The sequence below is a fragment of the Sturnira hondurensis genome, unplaced genomic scaffold (assembly GCF_014824575.4).
Source record: "Sturnira hondurensis isolate 20B ecotype Veracruz unplaced genomic scaffold, ASM1482457v3 Scaffold0017436, whole genome shotgun sequence".
Taxonomy (NCBI): domain Eukaryota; kingdom Metazoa; phylum Chordata; class Mammalia; order Chiroptera; family Phyllostomidae; genus Sturnira; species Sturnira hondurensis.
Window position 1 is genome coordinate 16,575,937 of NW_028090067.1, and position 23,825 is coordinate 16,599,761.

The following is a 23,825-nucleotide window of genomic DNA, read 5'->3' on the forward strand; positions in this document are numbered from 1 at the left end:
GTGTCTGCTAGGGCCTCAGTCATAGTCCTTCCCCTTCTCTGATGTATCTATCCTTAGACCAGAAGGGACAGTGGCCTCTTACTGGCTCTGCCCTTTCAGTTTCTGGGCTGGAGCTGGTGCTGGCTTTCTGCCCACCCACCTTGGGAGGGGACGTCTTCCCACCCCTGCCCTGCATGCGCTCGTGGCTTGGGTCTGTGTGCAGCCCACATGCCAGGAGGCTTGGAGCCAAAGCGAATCGCATTGTGTTTCCGACCCACATGCTTTATTCCCTCCAGCCCACAGCCTTTTGTGCCCGCCGCCTACTCGCCGTCCTCTGGTGGCTGGGCTCCAGCCTCACACGAGGTCTGGCGCCTTGCCAGTGACCCATCCTGGCCTCCCCACCCTGTGTCTCTAAAGGGCAGAGATGATGGGCCCCACCCAGAACTGGCCGCTACTCATTCTCTTGCACGGGGTTTAGGAATGTCCAAGCTGGAAGGGCTCTGGGGGCTCAGCCAGCCAGCCCCGTGTGCGGCCAGGAGACAGGACCATGAGGACTTCAATCTGTTCTGGTCCCAGCAGTACCTCGGACAGACCCAGGCCTGGGACTCGGGGCACCTGAGACCCGTGGAGTTCCGCCTGGCTCCCACCACAGACGGTCATGGACTAGGCCTGGGAGGGCCTGGGACATCATTTGGCGCAGAACCCCTGCCCCACGGGACAGAGGGACAGTGGCGGTCCTGAGCAGCAGCCCAGGATGCTCAGTGAGAGCAGGGTGTTCTGAGGGGCCAGCCTTTTAAAGCAGTCCCGACCGTGTAGTGCCAACCCTGCGCCAAGTTCCATGGGAGACATAGGAGGGTGAGGCAGGAACATCCAACCTCACAAGAACGCTTAGGGACTTCCTGTTAGCCCCACTTTGTGAGTTAGAAGACCAAAGCTCAGAGAGGTCAAGATATTTAACTAAAGGCACTCAGCTGGCAAGAGATAACATGGTTGTAACCTTGGCCTCTTGAATGCGAGGGGAGGCAGTGTAGAAAGAAGTAGAAAGTGTCATCCTGGCCCGTCCTTGAAAACTTACCATTTTCTTGAGAAAAAAAAACCCTAAGTACTTGAAATAATAAAGAGTGTGGGTAGGTTGGTGACATGTGGGAGCCCCAGGAGACGCCGGGGACTGGGTGACGTGCACTGACCGTGACAGTGGGTGGGCCCTGAGCAGCATTCCAGCAAGTGGCCAAAAGCCAAGGGCTGAGCTTGGTGCACTCAGTACCACGCCGCCCCTCTCCTCTCCAGCGTGTTCTGCCAGTCTCACCTGAGCTGGAGCAGAGAAAGGCACTACAGAGAGGTGCCCAAATCATAAACCTGCCAGTCCTGCTCTCTGGGAGACCTGCCCTTGGCAACCGAGGAGACCCAGAGGGGCAGATGCAAAAGGACCTGGGAGTTCTGGCCTTACACAGATCAGGACCCCTTCCTGGTCTGAACTGGGGGCATGTGCTTGTAGGAGCCTTAGCGATCTTGGCAGAAAGGATCGGCATGCCTACGGCAGTGCTCACGGCTCCAGGAGGGCCCCCAGAAGGGGAGGGGGCGTGGTTACTGAGGAGACGCTGACCCGTCTCACAGATGCTGCCCCTGCTGCTCAGAAAGGACATGGAGGGCCAGGCTTCAGCTGCGGGTTTTCTCGCTCTGCCCCACCCCCACCCCCACCCTCGGCAGGGTGCAGAGGGTGCCAGGCCCCTGCTGTGCGCAGAACAGTTGGCCTGGCAGCACCCGGGCGCCTGAAGAGTGGCGCACACGGGCTCGCTCATTCCACCGCCCCCCCTTCGCAGTGGAAGAAGCATTGGTTTGTGCTGACCGACTCGAGCCTCAAGTACTACAGGGACTCCACCGCTGAGGAGGTAAGACAGGGGGCGAGAGGGCTCCCGCCCCTGTCGGGTGCTGGAGGGTCCGGGAAGGGGCTTGGAGGACTTGGGCGGGGTCGCTGGAGTTCACGGACTGCCGTGGCCTTCCTGCTGCAGGCTGATGAGCTGGACGGCGAGATTGACCTGCGCTCCTGCACCGACGTCACCGAGTACGCAGTGCAGCGCAACTATGGCTTCCAGATTCACGTGAGGCTGTGTGTGGTGGGAGGCGGGCAGCCTGACTGCGTGGCCCCCCAGAGGAGGGGTGGTGTGGAGCGTGGCTCTCGTCAGAGACTGGCTGTGTCACTCAGCCACACAGACCCGTCCTCAGAGCCAGTCGGGAGCTCTGCTGCCGACACACATTTGGGGAGAGCCCGGCGTCACCAGCAGTGACGGTTCAAATGCTGGGGAGGCCTTGGAGTCGTGGGGCTCTTCTGAGACTGGGTGGTAGAGGGGAGGTGTTGCACTTGCTCCTTCTCACCTCCAGGCTCCAGACCCTTAGACACCCTCTTGGGAGGGAAGGGCCCCCTCCCTGGGGCCCATAGCGGGGAGGGAGCAGTGGGGCTAGCCGTGTGGCAACTTACCTGTGGGGTGGACTTGCAGACTAAGGATGCTGTCTACACCTTGTCGGCCATGACCTCGGGCATCCGGAGGAACTGGATCGAAGCTCTGAGAAAGACCGTGCGTCCCACCTCAGCCCCAGATGTCACCAAGTATGTGCTGGGTTGGACCGAGCTCTGGGGAGGCACCTGCATCCTTGAGTGATGTTCTGGCACTCACCTGCGGGCCCTCTGGCTGTGCTCTCTGGGGCTCGGCTTCTCTAGCAACAAAATGGGGAGAGGGCAGTGAGCCTTCCTGGCTGTCCCCCAGAAGTACATTGAGGGTTTGGGGTTGAGTGCTGTCCCTCTCTGTCCATCCTGAAAAGGTGGGGAGGGGCTTCAGCTCTTTGGAGAAGATGCCAGTGAGTCAGAGGCCCCCCCGGGTGGCTGGTTGGTTGTCTGTATGTGGCTGTGGGACCTGTGTCTTGTCCTGTGTTGGGGAGAGGGGGTGGCTGGGCTGTCTGGGAGGGGAGCTCACTCCCTTTTGAGGTCCCCGTGGGTCAAGTAGGGGGAGGGCTCAGTTACCGGTGGTAGAGCCCCCACACCACGTAAACCCCGGATGCCCATGGGACTGGGGCTCAGGGCTGCTGGGCAGCAGGCGTGGAGACTTGGTATTGAGGGGCGTCAAGCGCGAGTCCCCCTGTCGTCCTGCAGCCTGGCTGTTTAGCCCTGATGCCAGGGGCTTTCTTGTCCGAGTTTCAGATTCTTCATCTTTCAGACTGTTTGTCGTGAGAATGTGCGCAGAAGCCCTTTGCGAACTGAAGCACAGTTCAGCCAAACTGTTACTTCGTGTGTGCCCTCTGCTGCTGTAACAGAGGGCTCCAGACACGGTGGCTTAAACCAGGAGAGGTTCATTTTTCTCCCCAGGACAGTGCAGAGGCACCTGATGGGCAGCTCTGTGGCCCTCGACTCACATCTCTGCCTGCGGCTCAGGAAGCTGCCCGGGTTCTCCTGGAGCCGCAGGCAGGAGCCAGGCGAGGGCACACCCAGTCCTGTAAAGGGCGCCACCTGTCACTTCCACTGGGCAGGATGTGGGCACATGGCCACCCATTGCTGCAAGGGATGCTGGGTGACCAAATACCCAGCTGTTGTTACAGAAGAGGGGAGCCCTGCCACAGCTCTCAGGTCTCCCCAGTGTCACCTCCTCAGCAGTGGCCACGGGCATCTCCCCTGTCCCACTGTGAGCCCCTTGAACCCAGGACCTTGTCTCAAACCATACTTTAATGATAACCTTCTGACACCATTCAGCACAGGCTTCCTGGTTGCTCTGCGCACATTTAGCCACCTCATCTTCACACTCATCCTGTGAGAGGCATTGTTGTCCCCTGTCACAGATGAGTGACTGGGGCGCAGAGGGATGCCGGGCAGCCTGGTCCCTCTGCTGGTTGGCGGTGGGGGTGAGGTGGTTCCCAGGGCGCGTTAATGGTGAAGCTTTAGTTCTCACCTCTGGGTCAGGCTGTTTCCTCGGCTGGGTGCGTCCCCAGGCCATGGCATGCAGGTGGCACTCCATGAGTGCTTGTGTCAGGACCGAGTGGGCAAGACCCTGCCTGACGTGGCTCTGCTGGTGCCCTAGGCTCTCAGACTGCAACAAGGAGAACACGCTGCATAGCTACAGCTCCCAGAAGGGCCCCGTGAAGGCCGGGGAGCAGCGCGTGGGCTCCGAGGTCATCAGCCGCGGCGGCCCTCGGAAGGCGGATGGACAGCGGCCGTCCCTGGACTACGTGGAGCTCTCCCCGCTGACTCAGGGCTCCCCGCAGCGGGCCCGCACCCCGGCGCGCACTCTCGAGCGCCCCGCCAAGCAGGAGGAGCTGGAGCGGGACCTGGCCCAGCGCTCTGAGGAGCGACGCAGGTGGTTCGAGGCCGTGGACAGCAGGACCACAGAGACACCAGCTGGCGAGGGGCCCCGCCGGGGCCTGGGGGCCCCCCTGACTGAGGACCAGCAGAGTCGGCTTAGTGAGGAGATCGAGAAGAAGTGGCAGGAGCTGGAGAAGCTGCCCCTGCGGGAGAACAAGCGGGTGCCTCTCACTGCCTTGCTTAACCAGAGCCGTGGGGAGCGCCGGAGCCCCCCGAGTGACAGCCATGAGGCGCTGGAGAAGGAGGTAGACATCACAGCTGGCCTGTGGGAGCCCCCTCACCCCATCAACACCCCTCCTGTCCCTACCGTCGCATTATGGCATTTATCATGCATACCTACAGCAATGGGGCGCTCACCCCTGATCCAGTGTCCAACACCCCAGCCTCCTGGTAAACTGGGATCTTCTTCTCTGGACCTTGGGTTTTTTGTTTGTTTCCTTGTTTGTTCATTTTTCTTTTTCCTTGTTAGTTCTGTCCTCAGAAACCACAGAAGAGAAGAGGAAAGAGATACCATTTATGGAGTGCTTTGTCTTGGGCCCCGTTGACCTATAGGGCTCATACTTGTTCACAGTGGCCTCGGGTCCCCTAGGGTAGATCTCATTGCAACCTCACTGACGGGGCGCTGAGGCGCACACAGGGTTCCCCTGCCACCTGCATGATGCCCAGACCTGCGGCTGCCCTGGTCTGTTCCCAGGCCCATCTGGTCTTTGCTGGGCCAGAGTTCTCCCAGCTCTGACCCCGCCATCTGGGAAACAGCCGGAACCTGCCCCTTGCCTGCACCTCCCACCAGGGCCACGTCTCAAATCCAGAGCTCCTTGCTGCCTCTCGCCAGCGCCGTCTCCACTCCCAGTCCCCCGCTGACCTCCTCTCCTCCCTCCTCAGGTCCAGTCTCTTCGTGCCCAGCTGGAGGCGTGGCGCCTGCAAGGGGAGGCTCCTGCGAGTGCGCCCAGGCCCCAGGAGGATGGCCACACCCCCCGGGGCTACATCTCACAGGTGAGGCTGAAGAGCTGTTTTCTGGGGGAGGGGGGCAAGTTTCTGGTTGCCATGTTTTCAGAAAACAGCTAATGCTTTGGAAGCCCTTCCTGTGCACCAGCACCGTGGGCGGCATCTGACATATGTTGCCTCATTGAATCGCTCCGACGGGTGGACGTGAGCTCCCTGCCCATTTATTTATAGACAAGGCCTCTGGGCTATGAGAGGTCGCGTGACTTGCCCAAGGTCAGCTGGCCTACAGATGTCAGAGTTCGGGTCTGACATCCACCCTCATGTGACACTGCACTTAGTCCGCCTTCCCTACCCTGCTCTGGGAAAGCAGGGAGCCCGTGTGGGGGGGCAGCCCAGTGGGCAGCTCCTGGGAGGCACTCCCTCAACAGGGAGACCCTGCCCGCGCCTGCCAGGCTGGGCCCTCATGAGAGCCCTGCAGGGCTGGGAGGCCTCCAGGGGCCCTCGTGGGACACACAGGCCACCTCCGACAAGTGCTCAGCTGAGGCTGACTCTGTTCCCCTGGGGACCTTTGGCCATGTCTGCAGACACTTTTGATTGTCACCATGGGGACAACTAGCTTTCCAGAAAAAATACTTGTGTGCGTACACACGTACTTAAATATACACTATATGTATATACATGTTGATTGTAAATTATACTGATACAAAGCATGTTTAGTACACAGCTTACAAATAGAAAGTCCATCATATTTTTATTGTAACTTCCACACAGCAAGTTGAGTTTTCTCAGAACACTGTCATGGGTTTTTCTGAACGCTCGTGTCCATAGCCGACAGACAAGTGTTGCTCTAGCATGAGTGTTGGTGGGCGTTTTGCTTATGTTACCGAGTAAGACGAGAAACGTGTTGAAACTTTCCTTGGTCAATGTCATGAGCGAGTTTTTGGTTGAGCTGGGTGATACTTCTCTACTGAGGATATTTTCTCACAAGCATTTCCTCAGGTTTGTGTTGTATTTACAGTGTGGTGGTCATAGATGTGGCACACTTTTAACTTTCACCTGCATTGTTATCGTTTTCTCACCACTCGCCTAAGTCTAGACTATCAACAGAACAATACGTTGAGTCCTGATTTGTAGCGTTTACCAATGTCCATGGTGTAAGTTCTCCCCCTGGGGCCGGAGGACCCGAGTGCGAGGTGGGAGGACGCCTGCGCACCATTCTAGAGCGCTCCCACCACACAGGCGCAGAAGACCAATAGCCTCCAGCACAGACAATAATAAAATGCGGTGAACTAATGAAGAAGTGATGAATTTTGAGTATCAGCTTTGTTTTTAATGTAATTAATTATAAGTTCACATTATTTTTAATAATGGCCAGTACTTAACAACTACGTCACCAAATTCCTAAAAGTTAGATAATCAGCTGCCTGTAGTCCGCACACCACTGCCTGAAGCAGAAGAGCATGCTGGGACCCCAGGCTCTGAGCAGAGGGGCCTTCTGGAACTTCCGAGGGGAGAGGTTGCTGTGCAGGCTCTCAGGAAGCCTTCCTGGGGTGGGCACGGAGCCGAGCCCTGGTGGGGCGCGGGCATGCGCTGTGATGGAAGGCTGGTGGGCGCCTGTCTTGGAGACCTCGACTGCCAGGCCAAGGAGTTGGGATCTTGTCCCCAACACCCGAGGGGATTTGGGGTCTGACAGTGGCATTGGGAAGGCAGTTTCGGAGGGGCGGGGCCAAGGCCAGTGTCAGGAGCTAGAATGATAACTGAGGAAGAGAGGGACGCAGAGGAGTGTGTGGGAGGAGGAGGGTTTAGGACTGGGTGACGAGGCCCAAGCAGGGCCGCAGGGGAACCCGGGAGCCCTAAGGTTAGGGCTGCTGCCGTGGCCTGGGGGCCCGTCTGGGGCTGAGTGGTTCAGTTGAAGGAAGACCAGGGCCCAGGGGAATTCGGGCCTGACTTGGAGGGCCAGCTTGGGGGTCGCCTGATAAGGGGAAGGGGGAGAGGGTAGGGACCAGTATTGTCCAAGGCTCCCCTGAGGCCAAAGGAAGGGGTGGGGGGGCATCCCCAGGCAGGATGGGGCCCAACACCGGGCCCGGGGCCCCACCCCGAGGGCCGCAGCTGTGCTCTGTGGAGCCGGGGTCTCCCAGGGACGGCTTTTCCTGTGGGTCCGTTCCTACCTGCTGGGGATCAGTGCAGCTTCGCCTTCGCCCATTTTACTATTAGAATGTGCGTTCGATTTCCTTTGGAAAATGGCTTCTGCCACTAAAATGAAGCTTGGAAAGCACTTCTCTAACTTCTCAGCTTACTGATAGGGAAACTGAGGCCCAGAGGGGAGGCCAGGCCTTTGAGCTGGAGGCAGGTCTGTGCCTGCAGTGCAGGCCTCCTGGCCCCCGGGGACCCCACTGGGCACCCGCAGGGCTGTCAGCGTCCTGTCTCGCAAGGTTGGGTGGACAAAGGGAGCAGGCAGAACTGGCAGGGGCAGTGAGAAGGGGCCAAAGGGGACATGGAGAGCCGAAGACGGGATGGAAAGTGGCCCAACATACAGAGGTGGCCAGAGAAGAGGAGCTCAGCCGTCTGTGCCCCCTCACACACTGGAGGAAGCAGCTGGTGATTCAGTGGACCCTGGAGAGGTGACAGCTGGGGAGGGAGTTCCCAACCTGGTATCCTAGGCCAAGCGGACGTCCCTCTTTTAGTTGGCGGGGTTGCCGCCACAGCTCAGCAGCTGGGGGTCTGGAGCCATAATGCCTCTCTAGCAAAGGGGAGGCAACCCTTCCATGTTTTTGTACTGGGGGCCACGGGCTCTCTTTGTCCACTTTGATCCATGTCAGCTGGTTTCCGTCTCCTGACAAGAGCCCCTGAGCCCCCCAGCCCCTGTTGCCAGCTACAGGCTCTGCCTGCCTGACTGGCCCTTTGAGAGCAGGTCTCCACCCCCATATTTCTCTGATCTCTGCAGGCGGGTGGGCTCTGCAGCTGGGTGCTGGCTTACTTTGGGGACCCTTGGGAGTTGGTTTTCTGGGCCCTGTTTTACAGATGAGGAGACTGAGGCTCGGAGAAGGGAAGGGGCTTGTTGGAGTTCACTCCAGGGCACAGCCAGGATTAGGGCTCCAAAGCAGGGTCCTCCAAAACAGAGGACAGGCACCGAGTCCCAGCGGGACAGACACCCGTCTCACTACCTAGAACACCTGGACCCCAATGGCCTTGCCTTTGCCCTTGCCCTTCCCCCAAAGTGGCCTTTGAAGTGTGGCCGGTAGAGGTATGGGTGTTATCCCCGTCACTGTGAGTGCCCTGTGCCCTGAGGGAATACACTTTCTCATCTGACCCTCCATGCCTTGGTTCTTCCTGGCTCTTCCCCTTCCCTTTTTAATAATCTTAATTTTTTAAACTTTTAAAAAAAGATTTTATTTATCTTTAGAGGGGAAGGGAAGGAGAGAGGGAGAGAAACATCAATGTATGGTTGCCTCTCATGCATCCCCTGCTGGGAACCGGCCTGCAACCCAGGCATGTGCCCTGACTGGGAATCTTGCTGCTATCCTTTGGTTTGCAGGCCCGCGCTCAATCCACTGAGCTACACCAGCCAGGGCATAATGATCTTAAATATTTTTTAATTACATAAGAAATAGGTTTACATTTTCATAAATAATTCAAACGAGGGTAGAAATAAACACATGGATTCTCCTTCCCCTGCCTGGGGCCTCCCTCCCCCACACCCATGGCCCAGGGGTCACCTAGGGTGACCTGGTCACCTGAGCACCTCTGTGTAGTGTCCTGTTCATCATCTCTCAGTTTGGGAGCACAGAAGTCGAGTGTGGCTGTGGACGGGCTGAAACCCAGGTGGCCGTAAGACTGCATCTCTTACTGTGAGCTCTGGGCAGGATCCAGTTTCTCGCCTTTTTCAGCAGCTAGTGGCTGCCCACCTTCCGTGGCTTGTGGCCCCTCCTTCATCTTCAAAGTGTATGGAGTTGGGTCCTTGTCAACTCCACCCCAACCTTGCACGGCCACTGCTCCCTCCATCTGCTCTCCTGCCTCCTCTTCCACGCCTGTGGACCCCATGGCCACACTGCGCCTGTGCGTCCTCTAGGATGACCTAGCTCTTTTAAGGTCACGTGATCAGCCAGCTCAGTTCCCCGCCACCGAGTGTAAGGTGACACATGCGGTTCCAGGGTGCAGGGCCTGGACATCTGTGGGGACCAGCTCTGGGCCTCCCTGTGTCCTTTTCTGAGTTTTTGCGTACGTGCCCTGTGGGTCAGGCTCTGTGCGTTTGTCTCCCTGAGTGGGATTGCCCCCGGGCTGTTGCCAGAAGCCAGCTTTTACCACCTCACTCTGCAGACTCCTTTCCCCGCAGCCTGTGTGGGCAGCCCTGTCTTTTAATAGCTGCTGTGCCCTTTGTGACGCTGGGTCTCATCATTTATTTAAGAGTTGTTCATTTAGGTTGTTTCCAGTTCCTGTGTGTTGCCATCTTGCCACAGGGATGCCCTCCTCCCAGTCTCTGTGCACATGTGACTTTCCGTGGGGCCACTCCTATGAGTGGACCTGCTGGGTCACGGGGGGCGTCATTAAACATGCATCAGTGCCATCAGACTGCCCTCCACGGGCCCCGTCGCCGTGACTCTCCCAGTCAGGTCTGCAGATCAGGCCCCGGCCCGGACCCCGGGGACTCTGAGCGGGACCCGATCTTCCCTGTCTTCAGGGAACTTGTGGTCTGGCAGGAAGAAGCAAGGCTTTTGGCGGCAGGAGAGGTTTTCCAGAGACAGAGGACATTTAAACTGGGCCACAGGTCAGGTGATTTACCCAGGGAGAGAAAGATGCAAAATAATGTTCTAGGTAGTAGAAACAGCATGAGCTCCAGCCCAGAGGCATGACATGCCGTGAACTCGTTTTCACAACTGAGGTTTCTTGGGAGGGAAGGGCCAGGGGTGAAGCTACAAGGGTCAGAACTGCAAACGTACTGGACCCTGCAGGATAGGAGCCTCAGAAGGGTTTGAAGCAGAAAAATGACGGGGTGAGGTTTGTAGATGGGGGAGTAGAGGGCAGATAGAACAGGTGCAGGCTGGTGATGCCGGGGTCCAGGTGGAACCTGGGCCCCAGGCTAGGCCTGCCCCTGAGGCCGAAATGGGGCCCCACGTGACCCGCTGGCCTCCCACCTGCAGGAGGCGTGGGAGCGCAGCCTGGCAGAGATGGAGTCCTCGCACCAGCAGGTGATGGAGGAGCTGCAGCGGCACCACGAGCGGGAGCTGCAGAGGCTGCAGCAGGAGAAGGAGTGGCTCCTGGCCGAGGAGACGGCCGCCACAGCCTCAGGTGAGGCCCCTGAGCCTCCAAGCCGAGGCTCCTCTTCTCTGGATTCAGGAGGTTTTCAAATAAGAGGCTGGGGTCTTGGTGCCAGACTTGGGGTAAGGGATCGGGAGGACTTGGAAGCCCGCAGAACTGGCCTCTGACCCTACCTGAGGAGGAAGTGAGGCGACAAAAGGACACTTCCCTGTCAGTTATGAGTGCGCCCCTCGGGCCCTGCAGCCTCTGGAAGGTCCTCCTCGAGCCACGTACACACTGAGCTGCAACTCCGTGCCCAGGCCTATGCCACACACGGGGGAGACACTGCTCAGCCTCACAGCCAGTTCTCACAGGGGATGTCTCACAGGCCAGACCCGGGAGAGCGGGGCAAAGTGTGAGCGCTTACCAAGCGCCGTTATCCAGTCCTAGTCCTTGCAGTGCCCAAGGGAGCAGCCCAGTTTACAGATGGTAAACGGGAGCTCAGAGAGGTTAGGGATTTGTCCCAGATGGCACAGCTTAGAGGCAGCAGAAGCTGGAGTCGGGGCCCAGAGTGCCCTGACTGCAAAGTCGTGTCTGAAGTCACCCTCTGCTCTCCCAGGACAGAGATGGGAGAGCAAGGTGCCAGGCAGCTCCTTGCCTCTGTCAACTGCCCACCTGGTGCAGCCCGTGTCCCTTCAGGGGGTCGTAGAATGACGGAGATGAGAGATCACATGATCCCGGACTTACTGCCTGCCACTTGCTTCACACACTCAGCCCATGGCCCCTCGTGCCAAGCCCTGGGGCCGGTGCATTTTGCATTTTAGGAACATAGCCCAGTGCATGTATTAGGTGTCCCCCCGCCCCCAGCAGGGTCTGGATTTCCCCCTGAAAGCTCACACTAAGGTTTTCAAAGTGAAATATCTTAATGTCACCCTAGGTGGGTAAATAATGACCTCAAACAGCCTTATGTCTGTTCAGGTCAGGGATTGTCTCAACTCCAAAAAAGTTAGGAAAAACTTCATGTTCAGAGCTTTGGGTTTGGAATCATAGCTGAGACGAGGGGTGAGGGCTCGTTTAACCCTCACACTGACCCTGTGTGAGTGTGAAGAGACTCGGTCCTCAGGAGCTCTCAGTGTGAAAGATAAACCAGGAGCTTGTGTCTGAGCTGCGTGTTGCTGGGTGCTTTACACACATCTGCTGCTCACGCATGGGAGACGGTGCTGTTTTAACCCTGCTTCCAGAGAGGGGACCTGCAGCACAGAGGGTTAAGTCCCCGGAGCAAAGTTGCCTAGATTTTTACCGACTGCTGAGCCTGTACTCTTGGTCACTGAGCTGGGCAGAGCCAGTGGCTCTTGTTAAAGGACCTTCCAGGTCGTGCAGGGACAGTGGTCTGTGTGGGGCCCTATCTAGCCATCACTAACAAGAGGTACCAGTCATCAGCACTAAGGTGTCTCCCCAGCAGCGTCCACCAGACAGGGATTGTTATCCCCTTTTGCTAGACAGGCTTAGAAAGAAAGGTCAAGCAACTTCCCCAAAGCCACTCAGTTCACCACACAGCCTGGTCCTGTGTTCTGTGCATGCCACTCCTGCCTCAGAGGGTGTAGAGTTTGGTGCTGCTGACCCCGTCCCAGTTTTCCCATCGCTTCTCTGCCCTGCTTCCAGCCATCGAAGCCATGAAGAAGGCCTACCAGGAAGAGCTGAGCCGGGAGCTGAGCAAGACACGGAGTCTCCAGCAGGGCCCAGACGGCCTCCGGAAGCAGCATCAGTAAGATGGCACTTGGGCTGGGGGTCTGCAGGCTGCGCTCCCTATGAGCCAGGGGCCCAGCTGCCTACACTGCTGTTCATGAGTCGGGGACCTGTGCTGAGACCCCTTGGCAGAGGACACGTCAGTGTGTCCCCGCCTGAGACTCCACTGCTGTCGTTGTGGCACAGGGTGACACACCCCCCTGCCATCCACGTACACACTTCTTCAGGCCCCTTTCTGTCTGGCTGGTCGTGGCCTCCACACTCCCTTTCCCCTCATTTGTTCCTCCTAGAGCTGGGCTGCAGTATCACCCTCGGCCAGCCGCTCCGCCTCCCTGCTGCAGGGCGCAGGTCTGGAGTGTCGGGGCTGCAGCAGCTTTAGGGACGGCTCTTCCAGCCCACCCCTCACAGAGGAGGCTCCTGTAGCCACAAGAGACTGTCCCCTGTTCACAGCCCCGCAGTTGGGCTGAAAGCAAAGCTGGGGTGGGAGCTCAGGAGGCCCGGGCTGCTTTGAGTCTGCCACGACCTGACGCCGACCTGACGCCGTGCTTGGCGGAGGGCAGGCGAGCCCACACGCCCCTCCCCTCTGGTGCCCTGGGCAGGTCCGACATGGAGGCGCTCAAGCGGGAGCTGCAGGTGCTGTCAGAGCAGTACTCGCAGAAGTGCCTGGAGATCGGCACCCTGACCCGGCAGGCCGAGGAGCGCGAGCACACGCTGCGGTGCTGCCAGCAGGAGGGCCAGGAGCTGCTGCGCCACAATCAGGTGAGCCTGGCCCCGGCGGGCTGGGGCATGGGCGCCCCTCAGCCCTGCACTGACCATCCCACCTCTCCAGGAGCTGCATGCCCGCCTGTCCGAGGAGATCGATCGGCTGCGCGGCTTCATCGCCTCACAGGGCACGGGCAGTGGCTGTGGACGTGGCGAGCGGAGCTCCTGTGAGCTGGAGGTGAGGGCCTATTGGCACACCAGGCAGCCCGGCTAGTCCTCAGAGCCCGGGCGTGGGGAGGGCGCCTGAGGGTCTGGGCCCCAGCGAGGAGGGGCCAGCACAGCTAGGAAGACACCTGCTGCGTGCCCGGCAGTGCTGGAGTCAGAGTCCAGCCCGCCCATCCAGGCCCTGCCCTACCTGCTGTGTGACCAGGGCAGCTGCCTCACCTTTCTAAGCCCCGGTAGTTCATCTGTAAAACAGGGATAGCACCTTTCTTACTGGGAGAAGTCGCAGTGAGGAGGTACCGGCCTGGTCCCAGTATTACCGTGGTGTTTCCTTTTGCGCACATTCATACATGGCTTTATTCTGTGCCTGGAACTATAAGCCAAAGTTCTTAACTCACCAAATCTTCCTAACAGCCCTATGAGGTACATGCTATTGCTATCCCTGATTTACAGATAAACTGAGACACAGGAAGGAAGGTCAAGTACCTAGCCCAAGGTCGCACAGCTAGTTGGCGTGGGAGCTGGGATTTTAACCGGCAGTCTGGTTCTGAGCTTTGAAGCCTCCTCAGTCTGGCTGAAACTGTCTCCTCCTTGGTCAAGTCAGGATAGCAACACCTGCCCCTCAGGGCTTGGGGAGGGGTTAACGAGGTGGTTTGTGGAGAGCCCCAGCCTCTCAGGCTCAGAGTAGGGCCATGGTGTGGACAACGGGGAGAGAGTGTGCCCCTGAGGAGCAGTGGGTCCCAGTGCAGGTTGGGAGCTGCAGTCCAGGGGCCCAAGGCAGAGAGAGGGCAGGCTGCAGTGGACTCGGGGCCGGGTGGCTCTGGCCCCGGCTGAGCCTAGCACCCATGACCCCAGGTGCTGCTGCGCGTGAAGGAGAATGAACTTCAGTACCTGAAGAAGGAGGTGCAGTGCCTCCGGGACGAGCTCCAGATGCTGCAGAAGGTAGGCCCTACTGGCTGAAGCAGGGTGTCGGGGTGGGAACCTCTGACTCTACCTGGATGCCCCGTCCTGTAAGTGCCTGCTCGGTGCCCGGCAGTCCTTGTGCCTCTCTGACAGAGGTGTCATTGTCCCCATTTACAAAGAAACTGAGGCTAAGAAAGGGTAAGTGACTTGCTCAAGTCCACATTTGCTTTATATGTATTCAGCAAATATTTATTGAGCACCTGCTATGTGCCAGGCACCGTGCCAGGTAATAGGGACACAGCTGTGAACAAAAAAAGACCAAAATCCCTGCTGAGCCTGTGTTCCAATGAGGAATAAGCCGTGTTGCTAGCATTTGGGAGGGCTAGGATTCAGGCCCAGGTCTGTGAGTCTGTGGCTTGCCTGGCACCAGGTCCCTGTGTCGTTGGCACCCTCTCTGTATTAGTGGCTCTGGGAGTGACTCAGACCTGGGGAACGGGGCCAGGAGGATCAGGTTCTCGTCCCAGCCGTGGGTTGTCATGTGTTCTTGGGCAGAAGCTTCACCTCCCTGAGCCTGAACAGGATGAGAGTGATGCTGAAACCTGTCACTGGGTGGTGCTGGGAGGGTCTGTCCAGGGCCAAGGGCCACCAAGGAGGGCCACCTGGAGGGACAGGGCCATGGAGACTGTAGAGGGGCCTGGCTGCTTTTTGCTAGCCAGCATGAAGTGTGGTGGGCACGCGCCAGGTGGGCAGAGGCCGGTAGGATGGGCTTGTGCCTTCATAGCCCCTGCCCACCCCCAGGACAAGCGCTTCACTTCAGGAAAGTACCAGGACGTTTACGTGGAGCTGAACCACATCAAGACACGCTCAGAGCGGGAGATTGAGCAGCTGAAGGAACACCTGCGTCTCGCCATGGCGGCCCTGCAGGAGAAAGAGGCCGTGCGCAACAGCGTGGCCGAGTAAAGGTGGGTGCCGCAGGGCCCACAGGGCGCTGGTCTGGAGGTGTGCACTCCAGGCTGTGCTGCCTGGTCCAGGGCACTCCCTTCTCCCTGCCTCTGCTTCTCTTTCTGTAAACAGGGACTGTGTCACAGGCACAGCCTGGTCAGTCCACATTGCCACTAGGGGCACACAACGATAGTGACCCTGGCTGATCTGCCTAGGCTGGGTGGCAAATCCAGGGTGCCCACCCACCCCCCGTCAGACCAGCAGCAGGGTAGTGTTTCCTCCACCGAGCTCTGCTCTCACGTCTCTGATGGAAGACAGCGTCCTTTTTGACAAGCCCCTGTGGAATTCTAAGGCACTAGGGAAAGGCCACCCTGTGCACCAGGCTGTTTGGGAAGAAGCCTGGAGGAGCAGGTCAGGCCCAGCCACTGGGGCCAAGAAGGACCTCCAGGCCACCCTTGCCTGGCCGAGGCCACACCGGGGCCCAGGACCAAGGCTGGGGCTTCCCAGCCCTCAGCTTCCCACTCTTGTCTTCCAGGTCCTTGTGGTCCCACCAGCTGCAGACCCCCAGCCCAAGGGGACCTGGTGCCCTCCTTCCCTGCTGGATGGAAGTCAGAAGCCAAGCTTTCTCCCCACCCTCTGTGGGCCACACGTGCACTCACAACTATCACACACAGGCACACGCCACACATGCACACCCACCACCCAGGCACTGCACAGGCATACACCACACGCACAGGCATGCACTCCATGCACTGACATGCACACAGGCACACATACCACACAGGCATGCACAGCACGCACTGGCATGCACACAGACACAGCACAGGCACACCAGCATGTACACACCACACACACGGATGCACGCACACACTCTGCGTATCTGAGCGCGCCCCTCGCACTGGGTCTTACCTTGCACCTTCTTCAGGATTTTATATGTGAAGAGATTTTTATATATAGACTTTTTTCTTTTTTTTTTCCCAAAACACTTTGTACTTTTTAAAAAAACAATTCTTGGTGGCCGTGTGCCTNTCCCACCAGCTGCAGACCCCCAGCCCAAGGGGACCTGGTGCCCTCCTTCCCTGCTGGATGGAAGTCAGAAGCCAAGCTTTCTCCCCACCCTCTGTGGGCCACACGTGCACTCACAACTATCACACACAGGCACACGCCACACATGCACACCCACCACCCAGGCACTGCACAGGCATACACCACACGCACAGGCATGCACTCCATGCACTGACATGCACACAGGCACACATACCACACAGGCATGCACAGCACGCACTGGCATGCACACAGGCACAGCATGGCACACACAGACACGGCACAGGCACACCAGCATGTACACACCACACACACGGATGCACGCACACACTCTGCGTATCTGAGCGCGCCCCTCGCACTGGGTCTTACCTTGCACCTTCTTCAGGATTTTATATGTGAAGAGATTTTTATATATAGACTTTTTTCTTTTTTTTTTTCCCAAAACACTTTGTACTTTTTAAAAAAAACAATTCTTGGTGGCCGTGTGCCTCCCACACTGGCTCTCCTCTGTCCCCAGCCTCCTCCCAGGGCTCTGGGCCTGTGGCCCCGCCCTGGGGTCTGGCAGTGGCAATGGCCAGGTTCTCTGGTGGGACAGGCAAGGAGCCAGCCACCCTCCTCCTACCCTACCTCCCACTAATTGCTTCCTGCCTGGGGGGCCCCACACCCTGGGACAATGGACAGATGGACAGAGGGAGCCGGCCTCTGTCTCCACGGCCCCACCTCTTCCTCCAGCGGGTGTTGGGCGTGGAGCTGCTGGAGCTGCTCCGTGAAGGCGTCTCTTTCCCGCCCCATCAACCCTCTTAACTTAATAAAATGTTCCTGCAGCCCTGGTGCACTGGATGGCTGGGCAGGGCGGGCTCGGAGGTTGGGGTTTCTTAACCTCCTGCCCCAGCACCCCACCCTTCCTGGAGGGCAGCGTGTGGGTTCTGAGGGCGGAGCTGAGGATTTAGTTCCTCCACCAGGCGGTGCTTTGCAGCTCTGCTGGGGTTTGCAGGTGGGCACCACCACCACCACCACAGCCTGTCAGAGCACCGGGTCCAGGGCCCACCCGCCCTGCTGGCTGAGAGTCTGCACCCCAACACAGTCCCTGGTGGTTCACACGTGCCTTGGAGGCTGGAAGCCCTGGGGTTGGGTACCAGCCAGCTGGAGCCATGACCACCTCTGGGCATGTTGCTTCCCTCTCCGAGCCTCTCCGTCAAATGGGTGCCTTTTAGCCCCAGCCCAATATTAAGGCTGTGCCCATAGGTCATGTTCAGCTCTGGAGTTGGCAATGGATGTGGGAGGCCTCGTCATGGCCACCTGGTGGCCCTGTGTGGGGTTGGGAAGAGACCCTTCGTGAGTTGCGTCAGACACAGGCGGGCCATCTGATTTCAGAGCTGTGGCTAAGGTGGTGAAGACAGAGGGGTGCCTTGAGCCAGCCTCACCCTCACAGCTGTTCCAATCAATACTCGGGGTCCTCCAGCCAGGCACTGGGTGCGTGAGGTAAACAAGGCCTGGTCCTGTCCCCTGCACAACCCTGAGGCCGCTGAAATTGGCCACGTCAAGTTGGGTCCTAGGAGGCTTGAGGGAAGTGGGTGGAGACCTTGACCCAGCCTTGCAGGTCAAAGGGCTTTTGGAGGTGGCTTTAAGATAAGACTTCCAGATGAAAAATCAGGAAGCATGCTCCGAGTGAGACGATGGCACAAGCAAATGCACTGTGAACATCCTGGTGTGTTCAGGGAAAGACCCACGAGGGAGCCGGCTGTAGGGTGTGGGGAAAGGGCCTGATTCTCTTGTCAGCAATGGGTTTAAGAGTCGGCACGGGGTGCAGTTCCTACCATTGAGATGCCAGGGGAAGTCTTGGTTGGAGCTGGAGGGCCAGTGGGAGTCATCTGGGAGGACCTGGCTCTTAAAAAGGGTCACAAGGAAGGCAGGCTTCTCTCCTGGCCTTCAGACTGCTGGGTGGAGTCCCCACACTGCCGTCATCTTGCCTCATCAAATACGCTACTGATGGTCCAGCAGAGAGCCAGGACCCCCGAGCCAAGTCACCCAGCCTTGCTGCTACCCTGCCTTAGGATTTCTTGTCTTGTGAGATAAGGAGCATCCCGGAGCCACTTGGAGATGGGGTGCCTGCCACTGGCAGCCTCAGTGTCTGGAGAGGTGAGCAGACCCCTGTGCAGCCTCAGTGTGCTCTCTTGCCTCCCACCAGCCCTCCTGGGCAGCCCTGTGCCACGCTCTGCCTCCATCACGAGCTCAGCTCGGGGCTTCTGGTCTTGCACCTGGACCGAGGCACCACCCTCCTCCCCAGCACCCTCCCCAGGGCCACCCAGACCAGCTGGAAAATCAGGCCAGTGAGGAAAGGGGCTCCCCTTTGAGATACTGCTCCGACCACCTACTAGAACAGCTCAAATGAAAAGCAGTGGCAGCCCCAGGCGTCGCAGGGACATGGGGACCCGGGAGTCTCACGCAGTGCTGGCGGAGCGCGCTTCATGCCACCACCGTGGGCAGCAGTTCGGCAGGTTCTGAGGAAGTGGGACACGTCTACCCTAGGACCTAGATTTCCACTCCGGTGTATACACCCACGAGCAAGGGGTGCTCAGGGCCACGAAACGACTAGAATAATACTGTTCCTACCAGCCCGTGTGCAGCTGCCCAAGTCTGACACAACACACGTGCCCATCAACAGTAGAATAAATGGCGCTGCGCTCACACCTCAGAAGCTCACTTCACAGCGACGGAACAGAATCACGGCCGCATCAACATCACGATGTGTCTTCAGGGGTCACGTGGGGAGAAAGAAGCCAGCCACAAAGGGCACATGCTGGACAATTCCACTTACGTGGAGTTCAAGGACAGGCGAAACCATCACCATGGGGATGTTCATCAGATCAGTGGGTACCCCCGGGGCTGGGCAGAGGGACTCATGTTGACTGGCAGAGGGCACAGGGGAACTTTCTGCGTGTGACATGTTCCCTGATCTGGGTAGCAGTCACATGGGCGTACACACGTGTAAAAACGTACCATGCTGTACGCTTAATTTGTTAATTTGACTGTGAATCATCTTTCACACAAAAAAGCTAGGGTTCCAGCAGGTGCCTGGGTGAGCCACCTGGGGAAAGCCCCAGTAACCTGTCACCCAGGGAATTTGGCCAAAACCGCGTGGCATGGTTGCCAGATGTCAGGCAGCGAGGCATGGCCTATGGAAAGAGCGTAGGCTGGGATATCAGAGGAACCAGCCTGGTCAAGCCCCAACTGCCGCCTTCAGCTGGCTCCTTGAACGTCACGGTCACATCCCTCACTGGGCTTTATTCCTGTACCTGGTAAGTGGGGACCACAACATCTGCCACAGGGGGGTTCAGTGTTGAATTACCAATCGTTTCAACCATCTAGTGCTGTGTGACCAGCTGCCACAAACTTAGTGCCCTAGAACAAGTCTCATCACGCATGGTACTATCACTGCACACGAACGGGCAATTTTCTTGGTGGGGTTTGTTTTGGGTGTTGGGTTTTTTTTTGCACTCGCTGATGCATGGTGGCCGGAGTCCTCTGAAGGCTCTGCTGGGTTGGACATTCAAGATGCTTCTTCACTCATGTCTGGTACCACAGCTGGGATGGCAATGACAGGGACACCTGGAGGTCTCTCTCTACGAGGCCACTTCATTGGCCAGCTTGGGCTCCCACACAGCCTGGCAGTCAGCCTCGAGTCTGACTTCTTACCTGGTGGCTGACCACCGAGACAAGGCAAGTCTCCAGAGACCCAGCTGGAATCACCAGCTTCTGAAGACTTAGGCTGGGAAGTACTGTGGCATCGCTTTTGCCACATTAGTCAAAACCAGGTTCCAGGGCCAGACCAGGCTCAAGGGGCAGGGACAAGAGCAAGGCAAGAATGCCGGGAGCCATCTTGCTTCTCCACGCTCCTGCTTCAGCTGCTCCCTCCCCTCCTCTTTCTCCTCCTCTCTTCCTCGCCCTCCCCAGCCTCCTTCCAGAACCCTTTCCTCCTGCCCAGGCCTCTCGTGTTGGGGTGCCCACGGGGTGTCTCATCTCCTCTCCTCTCTCCTGTGATGACCCTTACTTCTTGTCCTTGGCTTTTTTCTGTCTCCGGCCCAGACCTTTCTTGGGAACCCCAGGTCTGGGCAGTCTTAGTCTCAAGTTCACCATCAAGGCCCTGTTTCCCCTCCAACCTGCTCCTCGTCGGTTACAAGAAGCCACAATCAGCATGGACCAGGTAGCAAACTCCGCCTGGAGGTCAGCAGAGGCTTCCTGGAGGAGCATTTGCTGGCGCTGGGCAGGAACTGGCTGGGAGGCTGGGAGGCTGGAGGACAGATTACGGGCTGAATGAGTATCACGTTCAAAGTCACTATGACAGGACAGAGCGGCTGGGATTGACAACAGTTTGGAGAGTGTAGAGAGGTCCAAAATGAGGCCAGAGGGGCAGGCTGGAGCTAGGATCTGACCCGCAAAGAGGTGGGGGCCGTGGCTCCGAGCTCTGGCTTCATTCTGAGCCCAGTGCAGAGCCCCCGGAGAGTTGCAGCAGGCACAGCCTGGCTCAGGACACCGTCCAGGGACAGGGTGCGGATGTCGTCGGTGAGGGCCCTGAGCACCAGGCTCCAAAGTGGGCTGTGGAGAGGGCAACAGAACTCCAAGGAGGGGCAGAAGGTGGGCTCACAGGAGCTGGAGGGAGGGAGTGGCCAGCAGGGCTGGAAGAAAAGGCCCACAAGTCCACGGAATGTCCTCGAGCCACAGAGGGGTTGGGGGAGGCCAGAGAAGCTTTGTCACTTCCTCCTCATCACCAGCGAGTCAGACTTTCCTCCACCTCCCTTTCCTCCAGCCTAGAGCTCCATCACCCCAGCCCTACCTGATCCTGGGGCTCCCTGACCACTTTCCCCTCAGCCTGGGGACCTGCAGAGCATCCGGGTGGGTAGGGGATAATGTCACCCCACAGCAGCTCCCCCTCAGGTAGCATTGCCAGTGCAGACCCCCACCCCTTTTCCTCCCAAATGCCCTTGTTTATACCCCTGCCCCTGCCTGGACCCTGGACACCCCTCCCCCACCAGGCACAGGTGCCGTCGGGGGCAAGTTGAGGGAGGAGCAGGAGCTCAGGGCCAGGGACAGACAGCTCTCCATCTGCATCCTGGTCCTGGCTTTGCAAATTTGGGTGGGTTGTGTGGCTTTCTGTGCCTCTGTTTCCCCTTCTGTAAAATGGGCATCGCAGTGCATGCCTCGCAGAAACATAGTGAAGATCGGAAATGAGCTTGCAGATGGAAGACTCTGAGGATGCCTAGGACCTATCAGGGCCAGGCAAATGTTGGCTGTCATCGCTGTGGTGGAGTTAGTCATGCGGCAGTTACGAGGGTTAAATGAAATTGTGGAAGTAAAATGCACGGACCAGGCCAGGAATACAGGAGACCCCACCACCCCCAGGAGACCTGGTTAAACTTGGTCTAAACCCCAAACTCTCACAGTTCCTGTGAGTCCAGACTCCTTCCTTCCACTTTGGCAGGTGCCCACCTGTCACTTTTCCTGAGACTTCCTTTCCCTGGAGAAGGATGTGTTTCCAGGTACAAAGCCAGACCCTTCAAAGGTCCTTCCGCATCTCCTCCCTTGCACCATCTGGACCCCTGGCTGGTCGGGGGCCCTGGGCAGTCTGGGAGGATCCAGCCTGGCCCCCAGGAACTGCCCAGCGCCTCCGCCCCCAACACCCCAGCCAGCTGTCCTTTCCTGCTTTTGGATGGAGCTGCTTATCCCGGCTCCCATGGCCACATTCGGCCCCTTCCCCAGGGCCCAGACTCCGGTGTTTCCCCTCCTGTCCTATCAGCACATCACCAGCGTGAACTTTCTACAGCAGAGGGCTGGCAGTGTTTTCTTTCACGGGCCCCTGCCTACCCCCTGCTGCCTTTGGTCTTGGCACTGGAGCACCTCAGTCCGCCTGGCCCCTTCTTCCTGCTCCTTCAGGCTCCCTGGGCTCCAGGCTTCCACCAGCAGCTCCCAAGGGTACCCAGCCATGAACTCATCTGTCCTCACTGCTCTCTTCCTTATGCACCTGCCCACTCCCTGCCCCTCGCTGGGTGGCATTGGGACTCCACAGTCAGTCATCATCTGCCACCTCCAGGCAGCCCTCCAAGATCTTTCAGATGGGGCCAGATAACTACTCTGACTTCCATAGCCCCTCCACTTGACATGTTGTCCCCACATAGTTCTCCCCCCAGACTCTGAGCCCCCTGCAGTGAGGGGCCCATTCTGACTCACTGCTGTCTCCCCAGGGCCCCGCAGAGAGCACACGGAGTCTCAGTGGGAAGTGTGTTTGCTGACTGACTGACTGACTGACTTAGTAACAGGAAGTGAACGACTACCTAGCCAGGCACCCTCTGGGGAGGGCACAGCTTCAGCCCCACCCTCACGCCAAATGGCAAAGGGCCTGGTTTTCCCATAAACCAGGTGGGAAGCCCAGCCACCAGCCCGAGAGGCTGGGAGCCGAGGGCAGTTTCCGGAGCATGAAGGGGCCAGGCTGCAGCTGCGAGTTGGCCCTGTAATCCCGCGTCTCAGCTGGGCTTTACGAGGGCTCTCGGGTCTCCGGCCCAGGGAGGGAGAAACTTGCTTTGATGGAGCTTCTTCGGTGAGTAAACTTTACAGACACTGTTCCTGTAACGCTCATTATCACCCTTTGAAGTACCCATTGCGGTCACTCTTTACAGAGGAGGACACTGAGTCTCAGGGACGGGACCTGACTCACCAAAGTCAGTCATGGAATGACTCACCTCTTGGCACATCTGACTCCGGAGTCCAAACTCCTTTACTCAGGCCACCCACCCTAACAGGAAAAACGCCCCCTTCTGCTGAGCCCTACTGTGTGCCAAGCCTGGCAACAAGCATTCTTGTTCATTAGCCCCCTCCATCCCAGCGAGGGAGGTGGGAATGAACCACCGCCTGGTGAGGGGCCAGCACTCGGGGCAGCACGGCCACCTGGTCGCCGAGCTGCAGTCCAGGGCCTTGGGACTCACTGTGGAGATGGCCTCCTGAGCTGACCCAGGGTCTCTCATTGGAGACCACCTGGAGACCAGGTGCCTTGGGTCCCCACATGGGCTGCCAGTGTGGGGAGACATCTGGGGGCACCTCTGCGGGGCTACCTCAGATGGGCCACCTCCACAATCCTGCCCCAGTTTCCCTAGTAAAGCAGAACAAAAGCTTTCTCCTAAGGGGCCAGGGAAGGCTGGAGGCCCTGAGAAACGGCAGGAAAGTGTGCCAGGGTGCCCGCATCATTGGCTGGCCCTCACCCCTTCACCGTCCTGCAGCTCCAGTCTCCCCATGTGGTGTGGAAGCACCAACCTCTGTCTTCCCAAAGCTCCAGCAGCATTGCTCATGGCCTAGACCTTCATTCCCACTCCCTCAGCTCCAAGGCCAGGCCCTGCCCAGCTCGGCCACCCTGGATCCAGGTGGCTGATCCTCAAAACCATGGCTCAACAAGGCCAGTGGCCCCCTCTGTTCCTCCACCTCCCCTGTCAGTGCAGGCAAGGGTGTGCATCCCAAAGACTGTCCCCTGGGCCTGAGCCCTGGTGTGGTCACTCACTAGCCCCGAGACCTCAGCTAAGGCATCTCCAGAGCGAGGTCCCAGCCTCAGGAGTGAGGCCGCTGGCCGCACTGGCCCAGCGAGTCTCGAAGGGGACTAATGGCAGGCACACTTCACCAGCAGCGCGACTGGACTGCGTGGAGAAGGAGCAGCCGAGGGGGTGTTGCCCAGACCTGCATGTGGTGGCGGGGGCCGTGACCCTCTGGACTCCAGCAGATG

General features: G+C 58.5%; 1 protein-coding gene across 3 annotated transcripts in view; it reads left to right on the forward strand.

The window, feature by feature from the left end:
* Positions 1-15,743, forward strand: part of TRIOBP (TRIO and F-actin binding protein) — a 52,631-nt gene extending 36,888 nt beyond the window's left edge. For 2 of the 3 annotated variants that reach the window (XM_037067863.1, XM_037067864.1), the window contains 12 exons: positions 1,800-1,868; positions 1,989-2,078; positions 2,475-2,584; positions 4,044-4,569; positions 5,207-5,317; positions 10,408-10,555; positions 12,167-12,269; positions 12,850-13,009; positions 13,080-13,190; positions 14,030-14,116; positions 14,876-15,039; positions 15,555-15,743. In XM_037067863.1, the coding sequence (XP_036923758.1) occupies positions 1,800-1,868; positions 1,989-2,078; positions 2,475-2,584; positions 4,044-4,569; positions 5,207-5,317; positions 10,408-10,555; positions 12,167-12,269; positions 12,850-13,009; positions 13,080-13,190; positions 14,030-14,116; positions 14,876-15,037 (1,677 nt within the window). In that variant the 3' untranslated portion in view covers positions 15,038-15,039; positions 15,555-15,743. The remainder of the gene's footprint in view (positions 1-1,799; positions 1,869-1,988; positions 2,079-2,474; positions 2,585-4,043; positions 4,570-5,206; positions 5,318-10,407; positions 10,556-12,166; positions 12,270-12,849; positions 13,010-13,079; positions 13,191-14,029; positions 14,117-14,875; positions 15,040-15,554) is intronic. The other variant, XM_037067865.1, reaches the window with a different exon arrangement.
* The last annotated feature ends 8,082 nt before the right edge of the window (positions 15,744-23,825 follow it).